Here is an 18,708-nt window from a genome sequence, read left to right as displayed (position 1 = left end):
CCTCTATTATCAGCTCTTTTTAATCTCAATCACCTTTTCCTTCTGCACTTTTCAAGAATTATTTCCTATCCAAATGGTATAATTTGCATATAAGAGCCCTGAAACTGTCAAATTTTACAACCAACTGCGAAGTTTGAAATTATCTTCCTACCCTCATGCAACAAATTAAACATATACATCTTGCAGTTCTAAATGACAAAGATAGTTGTATGAATAATGTATACTGCTCTGCCATCATTTGATTGCTCAAAGGTCAGGCTTCTCTGACAAATGAGTATTGGATAGAGCTGAGTGCGAAGACCAAGTTGCTTTTCTACAATTAACAACCAAATGACAGAATAAACCAAAGTAATTAAGCTTAAAAATGTTGAAAATCTTCCAGTTACTACCTCTGGACATCTCAGCACACAAGCCTTTCTAAGAAGAATACATACACGGACAATATAGTTACAGGAATATCCGTGGCTGCTCTTCATCTATACCTACACGTCAGAGGGATCTAAATCCTAAAGACATCTGGAGATAAAAAATTACTAGCTATGTAATGCATCCTTCTCTAACTTCTCTTTTGCAACAAATGCATATTAATCATCTTCAATGAGCAGAAGAATCACAATAATAATCATTATGATGCTTGGAACTTTTGTGAAATGGTACTGAATGTTCTGCACCAAGAACAACATAAATTGACCAACAAAACATGATGTTGCAAGATGTTATAGCTTATTGTTCCTAATCTCCGCATGAGCAAACCCCATGTTCAATATGGTGAAATCTATTAGTGTCCTTAAGAATAATCTCCCTCTCAGTGATGGTCGATCGAAATGAGTTTGGCAGCATGATGGCAGTCTCCACACATCCTGAGGTTCATTGCTATCCTTATAGGTGTCCCTGGCCTGGTGTTTATAAGAACAAATGCAATAGCCAGCTTTTCACTGTGCACCGAAAGGTGGCCTTCCTTGTCTTCCTCCTCAACATCATCAGTAGCAGCAACAGACCCCAAATCCTTCATTCTTCCAAATAAAGCCTCCAGTTTCTCATATATCTTTTCAGACTGCGGATGCGATGTGTCACCTACATATGAAATGTATGGACCCTATTTCCTAACTTGACATTACTACAACCTGGTACTTTCTTGATGCCTTTGCTCAGCATTACCCTCCTCACTGACATGACTTCTCCCCATCTTCCTGCTTTTGCATAAATATTGGATAAAAGAACATAATATCCTGATTGAGTAGGAACCAATTTAAACAAATTATCTGCAGCAATCAACCCAATTTCCATATCAGAATGAACCTGACAAGCACCTAGCAGAGCTCCCCAAACTCTCTCGTATGGCTCAACGGGCATCCTTATGATGAAACCATAAGCTTCCTCCACGCATATCATAGCATTCCAAGAGATTAAACCTTTCTTAGGCATATCATCAAAGACTTTCTTTATAAATGTGATATTTTCCGATGCCGTATTCTCCGTGGCTGGCAAAATGGTTGCCATAGTTCCTGCATCAGGCTTTGGTCTCCCAACTGTCACCATCTCCTTGCAGACCTCAATCGCACGGTCTAAAAGCCCTCCATGAGCAAACCCAGCAATCATTGCATTCTATGACACTGAATCGCGATGCGACATTTCTCCAAATACCCTGAAAGCATCACCCGAGCATGCACACAGAGAATACATTGTAATTAATGTATTACCCACGACGAGGTTCGAGTCGAGCCCAAGCTAGCCAACTATAGCGTGAACTTGGCGACCGACAGCGAGCTCTCCAGAGCCAGAGCAGGCCTTGAGAGCGCAATGTTATGACTGTTTTGTTCGCAGTCTATTATATTTTTCACTTTTTGAGTATGTAAATGGGATGCCAACCCCATGTCTTTTGTATATTTTTTGGTGTCTTTTAATTTCCTTCAATAGCTCCTTGCGAAGCAACCTTGGGATCGCAATATTAGTGTCGTCGCAACACTAGTTTGGGTTTTTCCCCGCACGTGCCTATAAAACTCATGGGCCAAAATCCAAACGAGGCTTACTTTCAAAACGTAACGCCCCACAAGACCTTTGAACCCCCCTGGGTTGCAGAATTGGGGATGCTCATACTTAGTAATATAGGAGAACTATCGAGAAGCATTAAGTGAGCCAGCTTCGCAACCGAAGTGCCACTGGTTCAATGGTGTTCATTTTGCCCTCGATAGCTATCCTGCCCCTTTAATTTCTTGTCATTGGCATGTCTTGTAACTTCTTTTCCAACTAATAGAGAATCGTAAACTTGTTTGCCATACATTGTATTTTGCTTGTCTTTGCTTTGTCGCAATCCAAAACAGGTGCATCGCTTGTGAAGCGAACGGCTGACTTAACTTTGCTACTTGAAAGTTGAGTGTTGCGCGGTCTTTGTCTATCGCAAAGACTTAGTCCGTGACAAGTGGTTTCAGAGCGGGTCGACAAGAGCAACATCCTTGCGAAAATGGGGCGCCATAAGCAAGGCGGGGAGACAAGTCAAGCGGCAAATACAGCAGATTTGGGCAAAGGACCAGCGGTGCTGATTAAGGAGCCACATCTGAGCGATTCTGAAAGGCATCGAAGTAACAGAGAGCGGCTTGATGATATGGAGAGACACATCTCGCAACTAAGTGCCAGTGTTGCTCAAATATACACTCTCGGCGATAGGGTGGATCGCTTGGAGGCGTATCAGCAGCACATCGACGACGAGGTCGAGACGTTGCGAGACAACACCAAGGAAGCTGTCCAACACCTCAAGGAGCAGCTAGCGGACCACTCCGCAAGGGTGACGGTACTCACGAGAGCCATGAGCACCGTGCAACCTGCCGCGCACACAGAGGGACATTCTGGAAGGGTCAGAGTGCCAGAACCGCACTGCTACAAGGGCGTAAGAGATGCCAAAGAGTTGGAGAACTTTCTCTTCGATGTTGAGCAATACTTTCGGGTGGTGCGACCGGACTCGGAAGAAACCAAAGTCACCTTCGCAATGATGTACCTCGACGGGGATGCCAAGCTGTGGTGGCGGACTCGTTATGAGGACATCCAAGGTGGCCGCTGCAACATCAATACTTGGGAGGATCTGAAAAGGGAGCTGAAGGTGCAGTTCCTTCCTGAAAATGTGGAGTTCATCGCAAGACGGAGTTTGCGACATCTCACACAGACGGGGTCGATTTGAGAATATGTCAAGCAATTCTCGACGCTCATGTTGGACATTCGAGACATGTCGGAGAAGGACAAGCTTTTTCACTTCTTGGAAGGCTTGAAGCCTTGGGCACAAACATAGTTGCGACGTCGGGACATTCCTGACTTAGCGGCGGCCCAAGCTGCGGCGGAGTGCTTGACGGATTATTCAACCCCTGAAAATCCAAAGAAGAAACCTTCGATGAGCAATGCAAAGCCCCAAAGGCCGAAAGGCAAAGGGGTGATGCAAAGCGAGAAGAAGGGATCTTGGCAAAAGGGTGCGAAACCGAGCAAGAGTCCCGAGAAGGGGTGTTTCCTATGCGGAGGGCCGCATTTTGTGAAGAATTGCCCGCAAAGGAAGTCGCTCAATGCAGTGCAAGCCCAAGAGCAAAGTTCGGATAGCGACGATGAGAAGTCGACGGAGGGCCCTCGCATGGGGGCATTGCGGCTTCTAAATGCACTCAAGGCTCAAGTGGGGGAGAAGCGGAAGTCTTTGCCTTCAAAGAACCGAAAGCCTAATGAGCTAATGTTCGTCGACATTGAGCTCAATGGAAAGTCGACGAAGGCGTTGGTTGACACTGGTGCCACTCATAACTTCATAGCGGACCATGAAGCACAACGACTTGGGTTGCTCCTTTCAAAGGACTCAAGTCAAATGAAGGCGGTGAATTCGAAGTCTCAACCAATCGCCGGGCAAGCGAAGGACGTACATGTTGCGGTTGGGTCTTGGAAGGGCAAGGCCAATTTCATGGCGGTTCCTTTGGATGACTTCCAAGTCATTCTTGGGATGGAATTTCTGCAAACGGCGAGAGGAGTGCCAATGCCGTTTTTGAATGCTCTTTGCATGATGGGGGATGAGTCCCCTTGTGTCGTCCCGGTGGCGAAGACAACGACAAAGGAGACAAAGCAACTTTCAGCACTTTAGCTGAAGAAGGGTGTCAAGAAGGGGGAGCAAACCTTCTTGGCGGCCTTGAAGCTTGAGGCGGATCCTTTGGAGAATGGCCCAATTCCTTTTGGGGTCGCAAGGGTTTTGAAGGAGTTTGGGGATGTCATGCCGCCCGAATTGCCAAAGACCTTGCCTCCTCGGCGAGCGGTGGATCACAAGATCGAGTTGGAGCCAGGGACAAAGCCTCTAGCCCGTGCACCATATCGCATGTCTCCTCCGAAGTTGGCGGAACTTCGGAAGCAACTTGATGAGTTGCTTAAAGGCGGGTTGATCCGTAGCTCAAAGGCACCGTTTGGGGCGCCGGTGCTATTTCAAAAGAAGCATGATGGAAGTCTACGACTATGTGTAGACTATCGCGCCTTGAACAAAGTGACGATAAAAAACAAGTACCCAATCCCTCTCATTGCGGACTTGTTTGATCAACTTGGAGGAGCGCGGTACTTCTCCAAATTGGACTTGTAGTCGGGGTATTGGCAAGTCAGAGTTGCGGAAGGCGATGAAGCAAAGACAATGTGTGTGACACGTTATGGCGCATTCGAATTCTTGGTGATGCCATTCGGTTTGACGAATGCCCCTGCAACCTTCTGTACACTCATGAACCAGTTGTTCCATGAGTATCTTGACAAGTTCATGGTGGTCTACCTCGACGATATCGTGGTGTACAGCAAGACGTTGGAAGAGCACATCCAACATCTCAAAGCCATCTTCAAAGTGCTAAGGGAACACTCCCTCTTTGTGAAGAAGGAGAAGTGCTATTTTGCACAAGAGGAAATCATGTTCCTTGGACACCAAGTTGGCGGATGACACATTCGCATGGACAAGGAGAAAGTTCGTGCCATTTATGATTGGCAAGCCCCTTCGAAGGTAACAGAACTTCGCTCATTTTTGGGGCTTGTCAACTATTATCGGCGGTTCATCGCAAGCTACTCGCGGAGGGCTGCGCCGCTGACTGATTTGCTAAAGAAGGACCGCTCATGGGAGTGGTCTAGCAAATGTCAAGAGGCCTTTGCTGATTTGAAGAGAGCGGTGATGGAGGAACCCGTATTGTAGTTGTCGAACTACTCCATTCCGTTTGAAGTTCACACGGATGCGTTGAATTATGCCATCGGAGGAGTTCTTATGCAAGAAGGACATCCGGTTGCCTATGAAAGCCGCAAGTTGAATGATACGGAGCGGAGGTATACGGTGCATGAAAAGGAGATGACGGCGGTCGTACATTGCCTTCGTGTTTGGAGGCATTATCTCCTTGGGTCTCGCTTTGTTGTGAAGACCGACAATGTGGCCTTTGAGTTACTTTCAAACTCAAAAGAAGCTCTCTCCAAAGCAAGCAAGATGGCAAGACTTCTTGGCGGAATTCAACATGGTTTTGGAATATAAACCAGGTCGAACAAATCAAGTTGCAGATGCCTTAAGCCGCAAGGCAGAATTGGCTACTCTCAAAGCGGTGGCAAACGAGAGTATAAGCCAAGTGCAAGCGTCGCTTTTGAAGAAGATTCGCGAGGGGATGCAAAGTGATCCGATGGCAGAGTCCCTCAAGAAGCTTGTAGATGAAGGCAAGACGCGATGGTTTTGGGTCCAAGAGGGACTCATCATGACAAAAGGAAATCGCGTGTACGTGCCACGGGCGAACAATTTGCGAAGAGAACTGCTCAAAGAGTGTCATGACACCTTGTGGGCAGGTCATCCGGGCATACATCGGACCTTGGCTCTTGTGGAAAGAGCGTATTATTGGCCAAAGATGGGGGAAGACGTCGAAGAGTACATGCGCACTTGTCTCATTTGCCAACAAGACAAGGTGGAGCGCGCGAAGCCTTGTGGGTTGTTGGAACCACTCCCCGTTCCTGAGCGGCCATGGGAAAGTGTCTCTTTGGACTTCATTTCGAGCTTGCCAAAGGTCGGGGACATTGGCTCAGTGTTGGTGGTAGTGGATCGGTTCTCAAAGTATGCGACTTTCATACCAGCTCCGCTGCATTGCACCGCTAATGAAGCAGCTCGTTTGTTCCTAAGGCATGTGGCCAAGTATTGGGGAGTTCCACAAAATATCGTGAGCGATAGGGATCCTCGGTTCTTGGGTTGATTTTGGACGGAGTTGTTCAAACTCTTGGGGTCAAAACTCTTCTTCTCCACAAGCCTTCATCCCCAAACTGATGGCCAAACGGAGAGAATAAATGCTCTTCTTGAGCAATACTTGCGGCACTTTGTTAGTGCCAATCAGCGAGATTAGGTCAAGCTACTTGACATTGCCCAATTCTCGTACAACTTGCAGCGGAGCTCTGCATCCAACAAAAGTCCCTTCGAAGTTATCATGGGACAACAACCTTCCACACCGCATACCTTGGTGGTGGGTTACACAGGCAGCAGCCCTTCGGCATATCACCTTGCCAAAGAGTGGCATCGGAATGTGGAGATTGCCAAAGCCTATCTTGAGAAGGCAGCACAAAAGATGAAGAAGTGGGCGGACAAGAATAGAAGGCCGCGAGACTTTAAGAAAGGCGATTTGGTGCTGGTCAAGCTTCAACCGGCATCGCTCAAGTTCTTTCGCAAGGTGCACAAAGGACTTGCTCGCAAATATGAAGGCCCCTTTCCTGTCATCAACAAAGTAGGCAATGTGTCCTACCGAGTGCAACTCCCCGCTTGGCTTAAAATCTATCCGGTTTTCCATGTGAGTTGCCTCAAACCGTATCATGCCGATCGCGAAGACCTTTCTCGCAATGTGTCAAGCCGGCCAAACCCCACAACGGCGTCGCTTGAAAGGCAGGTTGACACCATCTTAGCGGACAGAGTGCGAACTCTACCCAATGGAGCAACGGAGACCGAATACTTGGTCAAATGGAAGAATCTTCCAATGTCTGAAGCAAGTTGGGAACTTGAAGAATCTCTGCGACATGAAGAAGACAAAGTTCAAGCCTACCGGAAGAAGAACTTGGCGAGCACGTCAAGATGAAGACAAACATCACTTGGTAGCAGCCGAAGATCACCTCGACGAGGACGCCGAGAGTCTAAGTGGGGGAGTCTGTTAGGACTGTTTTGTTTGCAATGTCAGTCCTATTGTATTTTTCGCTTTTTGAGTATGTAAATGGGATGCCAACCCCATGTCTTTTGTATGTTTTTGGGTGTCTTTTGGTTTCCTTCAAGAGCTCCTTGCGAAGCAACCTTGGGATCGCAATATTAGTGTCGTCGCAACACTAGTTTGGGTTTTTTCCCACACATGCCTATAAAACTTATGGGCCAAAACCCAAACGGGGCTTACTTTCAAAACGTAATGCCCTACAAGACCTTTGAACCCCCTAGGTTGCAGAATTGGGGATGCTCATACTTAGTAATATAGAAGAACTATCGAGAAGCATTAAGTGAGCCAGCTTCGCAACCGAAGTGCCACTGGTTCAATGGTGTTCATTTTGTCCTCGATGGCTATCTTGCCCCTTTAATTTTTTGTCGTTGGCATGTCTTGTAACTTCTTTTCCAACTAATAGAGAATCGTAAACTTGTTTGCCATACATTGTATTTTGTTTGTCTTTGCTTTGTCGCAATCCAAAACAGGTGCATCGCTTGTGAAGTGAACGGCTGACTTAACTTTGCTACTTGAAAATTGAGTGCCGCGCGGTCTTTGTCTATCGCAAAGACTTAGTCCGTGACAGTAAGGATAAGTGTAGTGATTCGGCTTCGCATTAATTTGGACTCCGACGGTAACCGAAGACGATAGGCAACTTCTCCAACCTTCTCCACTATTTGATATGGTCCATAGTACCTTGCTGCCAACTTGAAATTCGGTCTGATCTGCATAGTGGACTATCTATAAGGTTGTAGCTTAAGGTAAACTCAATCACCGCTTTGGTTTTGCTTCTCTGTTCTGTGTCTATCCGCAATTCTGGTCTCAAGTGTAGAGTTCAAACTACTATGGAAATTTATGTTATACCACCATTTAGCCAATGACCACTAGTGAGCACATTTTTTTTTTTGGTTTGGAGCTAGTTATGTAGCACAAGTAAGATTCAAGGCAAGCATTCACTCGCTTCTTTTGGCCGTTGGATTGTGGGTGATAGGCGGTACTGAAATGCAATGAAGTGCCTAATCGACAGAATAGCTCCTTCCAAAATTTATTTTGAAAAATAGATCCCCTGTCACTAACAATGGTGGAGGGCAATCCATGTAATCAATAAATATACCAATTGAAAATTTTGCCACTTGTGGAGCTGTGAATGAATGAGCTAATGCTATAAAGTGGGCATATTTACATAATCTATCTACCACAACCCAAATGACTTTCTTACCCTAAGATTTTGGCAGCCCTTCGATAAAATTCATAGAAATATCAACCCAAAGTTGAGTTGAAATTGGCAAAGGTTGTAGCAAACCGTTCGGATGTATATTTGTATGCTTATGCCTTTGGCAAATGTCACACCGCTGAATATAGTCAATGATTTGTTGTTTCATTTTAAGCCAATAAAAGAACTGCTTCACCCTTTGATTTGTAGCTTGTATACCTGAATGTTCACCCATAAGAGAGGCATGGAGAGCTTTAATAACTTGTATGCAAGTATTTGATTCAGCCCCAATATAAATCCTACCATGGAACTTGATTACTCCTTGAGATAATGTATAAGCGTCATGAGTGCTTGTGATAGCCAATTTAGGGAGTAGTTCGGATGCAAGAGGGTCTTGCAAATACGAACTAGAAAGTTCCTCTAACCATCCTAGAGTGGCACTAGTGATAGTGGACAAGGAGCTAGATAGCTCGGGTAGTCGCGAGAGGGCATCAGCGGCCTTATTCAATTTGCTTTGCTTGTAACGCAACTCATAGTCGAACCAGAGCACTTTAGAGAGTCATTTTTGTTGCAAGGATGTGTGCAATTTTTGTTCCAAGAAATACTTGATACTATGGTGGTCCGTTTGTATCACAAAGTGAGTACCTTCCAAAGTGCATCTTCCACCTTGTAATGACTATAACAATAGCAAAGAGCTCTCTTTTGTAGACTAAATAAGACCTACATTTTGGTCCTAATGCCATACTAAAATAGGCTATAGTATGTCCCAATTGTTGTAAAATAGCCCCCACACCGACTCCACTAGCTTTCTAATTCAAATTGTTTTGAAAAATCTGGGAGGGCGAGGATGGGTGTGTTGACTATAGCAAATTTGAGAATTTGGAATGTCTTTTCAACACCTTCAGTCTACAGGAAGGAGTCTTTCTTTAAAAGATCGATTAGAGACTTAGCAATTAGCCCATAGTCATTTACAAACTTTTTATAATAGCCAATGAGTCCTAGGAAACCCCTCAATTGCTTCAATATCCTTGGAATTTGCCAATTAAGCATGCATTGTATTTTAAGAGGACTCGCCGCTACTCCATGTTCCAATATAATATGCTCAAGGTATTCAATCTTTTTTACTACTATAACACACTTGGAAAGTTTGGCAAAGAATGAGTTATCCTTCATATTTTTAGAACTTGCTCAAGATGATGTAAATGAGATTCTAATGCAGGGCTATATATCAAAATGTCATCGAGGAATACTAATACAAACCTCCTGAGTAATGGCTGAAAGGGAGAGTCCATGAATCATGAGTGACTTGAAGGTCGCCAAGGTATTACAAAGTCCAAATGACATGACTCGAAACACATAATGGTCGAAATGAGTTCGGAAAGCCATTTTTTCAATGTCTTGTGGGTGGATTCTGATTTGGTGGTACCCTGACCTCAAGTTCAACTTTGAGAAAATTTTAGCCCCATGCAATTCATCTAGTATCTCTTCTATAATTGGAATAGGATACTTATCCTTGATGGTGAGATCATTGAGTTTTTGATAATCTACACATATCCTCTAACTACCATCCTTCTTTTTGACCAAGAGTATACGAGACGAGAATGGGCTATGACTTGGTTGTATCACTCGATTTCTCAACATTTCTTGCACAATTTCTTCCACAACAGCTTTTTGAGCAAAAAGAACTCAGTAGGGCCTCAAATTGGGTGGAGTTGCATTAGCTTTCAAGTGAATATGGTGATCTTGGGACCTAAGCAAAAGGAATTGGTTTGGCTCTGAAAATACATTATTGTAGTGAGCTAAAAATGTTTTAAAGGGCTGTGTAACTTGAGGAGCAACAAATTGGGCCTCAACGCCTAATGAGTAGATCTGTGCGAGGAAGGCATAATGTCCCTTCTTGAGTAATTTGTGGACTGATGCTTTTGAAGCTAGTTAACATGTTGACTCCGATTGAGTACCTACAAGTGTGATTTCTTGTCCATCCTTATGGAAAGAGAGTTTGAGTGTGATAATATCAAAGACAATAGAGCTATAATGCTTCATCCAATCCACTCCTAGGATCATATCACATCCACCTAACTGGAGAACCCTCATATCGGTTTGGAATTGATGCCCTTGCATGGTCCACAATAGGTTAGAGCATTTTGAGGCACTCACTATCCTTTGCCCATTAGCCACCATGACATAAAGTGGTGTAGTAGTTTCAAAACCACCATGATCTTCTTGCATGGCATGTGGATATATAAAGCTATGTGTGCTTCCACTATCGATTAATATGCAAAGCTTTCTTTTATTAAGATACCCCTGGATTCATATAGTGCTAGGTGAAGAGATTCCTTCCAAGGCATATAATAGATTTCCATTTTAGATTCAGCTTGTATCCCACATCCAACATAACAATTTCTGCCTCATCTTCCTCTTCTATGTCCTCTTCCTACAAGTTAATCATGAATAATTATTGCTTAGCACAATGATGCCCTTCCTTGTATACTTCATCACAATTATAGCATAAGCATTTATCCCTTCTCACTTTCATCTCAGCATAAGAGAGTTTTTGAATAGGCGGATATGCCAAGTTTGACCTTTGTTGTCCTTGTATGGATTCCTTAATAGTAGTTGTCCCTACGGATGGGGCTGATGCGAGGGGAGGGGCTGTGGAGCTCTTCGGGTTGGAGTGAGTGCTAGTATAGGCACTTAGGCTGCCAATGGTTGGACCATAAGAAGGTGCAAACGGTCGAGTATAGGTAGAACTAACATTTACCACTCTCTTGGCCTTGATACTTGAGTTTTAGCAATAAAAACTGCATGCTGAATGTTTGAATGTGTAGCATATGTACCATAGGCTTGATATCCTCCTGGAGTCTGCTGATGAAGCTTTGGATGAAATGGTCTTCGGTGAAGAATCTATTCTTAATCAGCATTAGTGACTTCAACTCCTCAAAACACTCTTGATAAGCAGTAACCAAGCTTTCCTGTCTACTTTTCCTAAAACGTTGTCATATCCCAAATCATCAAACCTTAGATATAGATCCTCCTCAAACTCTTCCCATACTAATATGTCCTTGGATCCTTAGCAATCATGGAACCACGCTTCAGCCTTGTTCTCCAAATAGAGGGAAGCATATAGGTACCCTTTGGTCCTCTGGAATTGTAGTGAACATGAAAAATCGTCTGCATTTCCTGCACCATGCCCTTGGACTCCATCAAAATGTGGCAAGTCTACCTTGGATATTTGAACTACTATGCTAGCTCCACTCTGAATTGCCTTTAGACAAAAATGCCCTTTCTAATCAGCACTGTCCCCTCTCTATAGTGGATAGTTGTATGAAAATTTCTAAGCAGTCACAGATTGGAATTGTGAGGTAACCTTGGCTTCACCCTCATTCTCCCTAAAATGTAGTTCGTTGAGTCCCCTAAATAGAGCCTCGATTTGCGAGCATACTTATGACTGAAATTATTCCATCGACTCCTTCATAGAATTAGAATGAACTTAAAATTGTGTAACAACCCAACCTTAAAAAATTAATTAATTAAAAATTTTATGGGCACGACATGGTCGACCATACTGTGGCCGGCCTTGTACCCATGCAGCTGCATGAGCAGCTTGCGTGGAGGTTGCCACATGCCCCACTGCCATTGCCACAGCTAATCAGATGCGGCCAGCTAGTGCGACGAGCCCCGCCGCTGCAGTTGTGGCCTCCCTCCCCACTGCCTCTCTCTCTCCCTCTCTTTCTTCTCTTCCCTCTCACTCTTTTGGTCTCTCTCTCACTCTCCTCTCTCTCAAACACACACACTCTCTCTCTCTACCATCGTCACCTCCACTGATGCCAATGTGCCTCATCCCTCTCTCTCTCTTTCTCTCCTCCTCTCTCTCTCTCTTTCTTTCCCTTTCTTTCTCTCTTAGGTTCGCCGGAACCGAGTAGCCGGCGGTCGGCCACTGTATGGCTAGTAGCGGTCGAGCACCTCCCCGCTAGCTCGGTCCCCTCCCCTCCCTTCCCTTCCCTTCTCTTTCTTTTTCTCTTCTCTTCTTCTTCTTTGGTTTCTCTTCCTCTTCTGTAATAGTGCTAGGCTCGGCTCAGCACTATAGTCGGCCCAACACTGTAGCAAGAGAAGGTTGCTCCCTCTTGTTATTTTTTTATTAATTATATTTTTTTTCAAAAATTAAGGTAAATTAGTTTTAGATAATTTACACTCACTAGTATAATTATTAGCTAAGCATTTTAGTATAATTAATACATGTAGTCTTATTAACTATAATTATAAATATTTGCATATAAATTTTTATTATCTATTAGATTAATACATGTAGTCTTATTAATAATAATTTTATATTTATATTTATATTTATATTTATATTTATATTTATATTTTATACAACTAATTTTAGTACCTTATTATTGTCTACTACTTTGTATAAAATGGAATATTAAGCTTGCATATTATTTTTGTATAATTGGATAATGACTATTTTGCGTATAATTTATGATTAATTAAATAAGAGTAGGTATTACAAAATACTTATGAATAATATTATTTTTATAATTATATTTTTATTAAATCATATATATAATCGTTGTTGGTTAACAAAAAATAGATAAATTACTATATACTTATTACTTATTCTATAATTAGCAAACTAGGATTTTTATTAAATAAATATAAATTATGGTAATAGCATATTAATATTATCACAATTAAATTTATCATATGAATCTAATTAATTTTAAAACCTAATAAAATATTATATTTTATTCGAATGGATTATAATCGGATAAATGACTAACTTTATGTTACTAAAATATTTTTGAACTCCGAAACCCCTTATTTGAGACCCTAGGGACTTTACTAGTGATGAATGACAGTTGATTTATAGATGTGAGGGATATGTGTGTTGGGTCTTCTGATCAGATGGTGAGTAGTCTTATTTTCTGAACGTCTTTCTCAAATTAGGATTTATTATATAATTATATATATGCATATTTTAGCCTCCAACATAATTATAGATGATTTCAGTCGATCATATTTTATCATGTATTTAATAAGACTGATTTTAGATGAGTATGATGGTGATATATAGAGATGATTAAAGATGACTATATGTTGAGATAATCTCTAGCATGAGTATGTATGTGATACATGCATCATTGGTAATTTCATTGCATTATATACTTCTTTTAACTCTTACCACCTAAATTCCTAATACGCATGACTTGTTATAGTAATGGATAAAATACATATGATTTATCATTTAGAAGGAAATTATTAAATCTGATTGATATGATAGTTGGTAGAAAGCATGAGGATTTTCAAGTGGGTGCGAGGGTTAGGGCGTGTTTAGAAATGATTGATTGCTCAATATAGTCGTGATCCTGTGACCTTATGTCCGAGGTCAGTAGTCTGTGTAAGCAGAAGACATTCAGATATATGCCGTTCGCTAGGGTATATGTGGTGAGTTATCCTCATATGGTTTCTATTAGCTAGTTGGGTATTCGGGTCTGAATGATGATGATACCCTTAACAGTTGGTAGGGTATGATTATATGATTGAGGTACCCTTAACAATTGGCAGAGTATGATTTGAGCCTTCGGGCTGGATTATAAGATTAGGTACTAGGTGTTGACTGTGCATAGTGGGTCTAATATGATGATATTATACCGAGATATCGGTGATGATTGTGATACTGAGAATTACATATAATTATTGAGTAGTTATCATGTTTTAGATATCATTGCATTTGATATCATGATATGGTCATAGTTGGCATGCATCATATATGTTATATTTAAGAGTAATACAAAGATAGTATGACATAGAGATTTATTTATATATTGTCGAGAGTTGTATTCTTGATTAGTTATAATATGATATCTACTATAAATCTGAGATTATTGAGGACTTGTTTATATGAGCCATAGCATGATGCTTCTTTCTGATTCATATTATCTAGTACATGATTTACTCTTTGTTTGACATCACTAATTCGAGGTAAGGTCTATTTACTAAGTCTTTTGCTCATAACTCTCTTTATTTCTTTTCTAACCCCCTTAGATATATGGTATGTGATAGCGACTTGAGATATTCTGAGAAGATATTTAGAGCGATGATGAGGTGAGCTATAGATGCGAGGCGGTATAGATGATAGTTTATATAAAAGTTGAGTTATACTATTTTTTAATATTTGTACTTTATTATATTAGACGATGATTTGTATAATATAGGTCGAATTATGGTGTACTCATATTTTAGTGATTTTAAGTTGTATCTTGATAGTTTGTCGTAGCTTGTGAGGATCTTGCCATATTATATAGCTGCCTAGTATGGTTGTTGTGGACTTGGATATTCATATGTTAACTAATTTATCTTGGTGATGTCATAATTTATTTTGTGATGGATTATGTGTGCACAGGGGTGTATCTGTGCGTGATGGGCCCCGCCCGACCTATCGCGTGCGCCGTGCGTGTTGTGTGGGCGCGTGGGCTAGATCATGGATCCTTTGCTCGTTGCTGCGGGATAGCTTCGCCATTGTCGCCAATTTGGTCACTTAGGCCATCTTGCTAGAAGCTCCTCACGCAGCAGATGATGAATTATCTGCTCTAATACCAAGTGTAGCAATTGGGATTGCTAGGATAGAGAATGATGTTCTAATTGGCAAAATTGCACTCGATTTCACTCGCAATTAGCCTAACAGAAGATGGATTGAAAGTTTGCCCCTTCTCCGAGCTGAAATAGGAAGCTAATCTCCATTAACTTTTTAGTTGCAATTGAAATGGGGTTTTCTAATGTATATACTCAGATCCCCTTTTCTCCTTAGAACGACCACCAATCGGACCCTAACCATCTCACATGCTCAGCATGAGATGACTTAAGGGTCTCTTGGAAACAACTCGACTGATACATGGCTAAAATGAAAAAAATAGTCCCTCGCATCGCTGATACAAATTTATTTGCAAAAACCATCGTCTTCTTCCCAAACGTTGCTTCTCTTCTCTCGCTAAGGCCATGACAAATAAAGTGGGTTTCTTGGAGGTGCGGGGAAACGGGAGGGTGAATCTCATCAACTTGGTTGAGCTATAAGAGTTTTCTCCATTGCAACCTGAGATAATTCAACATTTCAATACTAGTCTCCAGCTTTTGTTTTCAAACAACATAGCAATAAGAAGTATAATTAGGGATGAAAATTGATCCGATATGGATTAGATAGGGCTCAACTCACCTCCAAATTAAAATTTTTGGTTCGAATATAAATTTAGAGACGAATTGGATGGATAATAAAAATTTTTATCATATACTAACTAAATAGATAAGAATATAAATTGAAGGCTCTTTATTTTGAGAGAAAGCCCATGGGTAAGAACATTTTGTTAACATTCAGAGATTACAAATGCAACCTAATATACAAATGAGGGGAATAGAGTGATGATTCTTTAACATAAGCTCCAAAATTAGCCTATACTAAGCAGCACTCTAAGTAAAGTAAGCATTAAGTCTAAGAGAACTATAGGACAATAAAAGAAGTACAACCTTAAAGGGTTCATAGAGCAAAGGGTCTCAAGTCATCCTTAGACTCCATTGTGATTCGCCAATCTAAGACACGGCCCTATGAAGCACCTAAGGTTGAAAATCAAAGTTCACCAACCTACAATGGGAAAGAAAATAAACCAACTATTCTAAAAGCCTAGCACCAAAGGCTAGACAATGAAAAATAAAATAAAAACTCCCACAAAACAATACCTGGTGAAAGAGGTAGAGCATCGAATATCAATGACCACCACCTACAATAGTAATGGGAGGAACAAGTGAAAAGGGCGCGAGCTCAAGGCAGACCAAAAAAACCATAACTTAACCTAAGCCAAGCCAAACCGACACCAATAAGGCTGGGCCAAACTAGTCCCCATCTGATCTTGATCGACTCCAAAACCAAGTTAAGAAGCCAAAGTAAAACTCTGACCAATCTCCTAAGCTGTGAGATTAGGGGAGAACTCAACCACTGTCGATGGAAAGGAGCTAATAAAAACTTTAACAAAAACCTCAAACCTAAAGAGAGCAAGTCGACCTAGAGGAATAGGATTTGCTTGATGCTCGACTAGTGCTGACGAAACGTAACAACAACAAGGGAGATGGTGTAGTGGTCCGAGCCAAACCTCTAGTCAAGCAAAATGTGGAGGGAGAAGGTGAAGGGTGAAGGATAAAGTTGATAAGCACAGAGGAGGAGAGGGAAAGGAGAGTGGTGGAGCTATTGGAAACAATGTGGAAGAAACGTGAAATAGGGGAAGAGAAGAGGAGTTGGAGTAGAGATAACCTCTTAATAAGGGAGGAAAATCCTCCTCCCTCGGCTAGGAGAGAGAGAGGAAGAAGGAGCTGATGAGAAAGTGCCTTTTAGGAGAGGGAAGGAAGCCATGGCCGAAACCCTAACAAAGTTAGGATCAGACCTACTAAAACAACAAATTTTCACTAAGTTTGATAACAAAAACCAAACAAACCTTATAAAAGATTTTGTAATTAATCATAATGTCACTAAACTAACCAAACCAACAAATTTCACTTAAACAACAAAATCAAGAAACCTAAACAAAGTTTCATTAAACTAAATAAACCAAACAAAATTTCATTGACCATCATAACAACCAAATTCGACTACATTTTTTTTCGTTGTTTATCAAATAATATATGTATCGAATAATTCTAGCTGGACTCTTTGAACTATTGTCTATTTCAATATATACCTTGAATTCCTATTTGGTACCATAGAACACCTAATTATTGAAAGTTTCACAAATCTCCTTTATGTTAGTTCGTCGTTATGCTTTTCATCCATAAGATGTTTGCAAGGAAGATGATGGAGGCCAAAAAGTTGCTGACATTATAAGGGATTGGGTGAAATAGATTGTGAGAGTTAAGGAAGAAGGCATCAAGCAAGTTAGTGAAGAGGCCCGGAGGGATGGACCCTTGAAAGTTATTAAAGAGAAGATCAAAGTAGAGGAGGGAGGGCAAGACAAGGATGACACAGGGTAAAGCACTAATGAAGCGATTATTGCTCGGGTCGAGTTCATGGAGGAGCTTGAGGCCCTTCCTTATTTTGACAAGTTAAGGAGAAGAGCTTGGTCGGGTTCTTTATCTAAAACACGAATTATGATATGAATCAAAACCTTTATGGTTTAATAATCTTGAATTATTCAAAATATTATAAACCAAAGCTTCACGGACACCAGAATTGAGAAGTGAGAGCTAAGCCATTTTGCTAGTTTGCTTACTTTAATGCTCTAAAGAAGATCTCAATCAAGTTGTTGTCATTGATCGCCAGAATGGTCGACAACATAAATTCAATCACATTGAGGCCGGTTCGAAGCCAATCTCTCTCAAAGTTCCTCACATATTGCAAAGCAAAGCAGACAATATCCATGTCTTAGTTTTGCATAATTATCCAAATAATAAGTAGAATTTAATGTTCATATCACTTAACAAGTGAATTTACCACCTAAAACTAGTTCCTTGTAAGTGGTTTTCTTATAGCCACTTAGGTTCTTATGAAACTAATAACAAAGTTGCAAAAAAATAAAATAAAACATTAGAGATTTAAAGGAGTAGTTTTTGAATGTCTAGGTGCTGAGAGGTAGCTCTAAAATATTGCGTGACAGGGAGAGAAGAACCCAATCCTTCAACGTTGGTGGTACCCATGGCTACCATTTTCCTGCTTCTAATTTCAATATTATAGGTTAAACAGTTGCTTAGATTTGGAGATGGAATCAAGGCGAAAAGTTTGGTTAGGTTCTTTGTTTGCTTATTACGTATTCATTTTCCAACAAGCACAAGTAGAACAGAAGTTCACCACAAAACCATCTATGTGGGAGGATACTAACCTAAATGGCCATCTTAGGCATAGAAAGAAAATGCATGATGGAAGGTGTCTAGGATGATGATGCAAAAATTATTGGAGTAAAGATGGATGAAGGCTAGGTCAGCGAGGTCAAGGGGGAGATCAGCTGGGTGGTACCTGGCAAGATCTTTTTTGTTGAGGTTGATGCAGACAATCAAAAGGAAGGCTCATTGAACATGCCAAAGTAGGAGCAGTGAGCACACATCAGAACCTATTATAAGTCCAATATATAATTCACAAAAATAAAAAAATATTTTATTACCCCTTATAAGCCTCCCATCATAAGTAGAAGGGTATTACTATATTTTTAATTTTTTATTAACGATGTTAGGGAGATTAGAAATTTTTAATAGTAAGTTTACTCGTGTGTGTGGAAATAGGTGATACAAAGAGTCTAAATAAAATTATCTCTATATACATTCAAGCACTAAAACCAATAGAATGTA

The 18,708-nt window shown here is 41.2% G+C and overlaps 2 protein-coding genes across 2 annotated transcripts; one reads left to right on the top strand and one right to left on the bottom strand.

Moving 5' to 3' along the window:
- Positions 1–805: 805 nt before the first annotated feature.
- Positions 806–1,599, bottom strand: LOC140798963 (putative pentatricopeptide repeat-containing protein At3g49142). Its single transcript, XM_073153055.1, has 2 exons — positions 1,125–1,599; positions 806–1,074 (listed from the first exon to the last, which is right to left on the bottom strand). Exons 1-2 carry the CDS (start codon positions 1,597–1,599, stop codon positions 806–808), a joined length of 744 nt encoding a protein of 247 aa, XP_073009156.1.
- Positions 1,600–6,428: 4,829 nt separating this feature from the next.
- On the top strand, positions 6,429–7,067 carry LOC140798958 (uncharacterized). Its single transcript, XM_073153050.1, has one exon. The coding sequence runs from the start codon at positions 6,429–6,431 to the stop codon at positions 7,065–7,067; it is 639 nt and encodes a 212-aa protein (XP_073009151.1).
- Positions 7,068–18,708: the final 11,641 nt, after the last annotated feature.

The sequence above is a fragment of the Typha latifolia genome, chromosome 12 (assembly GCF_019914945.1).
Source record: "Typha latifolia isolate L0001 chromosome 12, TyphaL0001v2, whole genome shotgun sequence".
Lineage (NCBI taxonomy): Eukaryota > Viridiplantae > Streptophyta > Magnoliopsida > Poales > Typhaceae > Typha > Typha latifolia.
The sequence above is the reverse complement of the archived record's forward strand: the minus strand, read 5'-3'. Positions and strand labels throughout refer to the sequence as shown.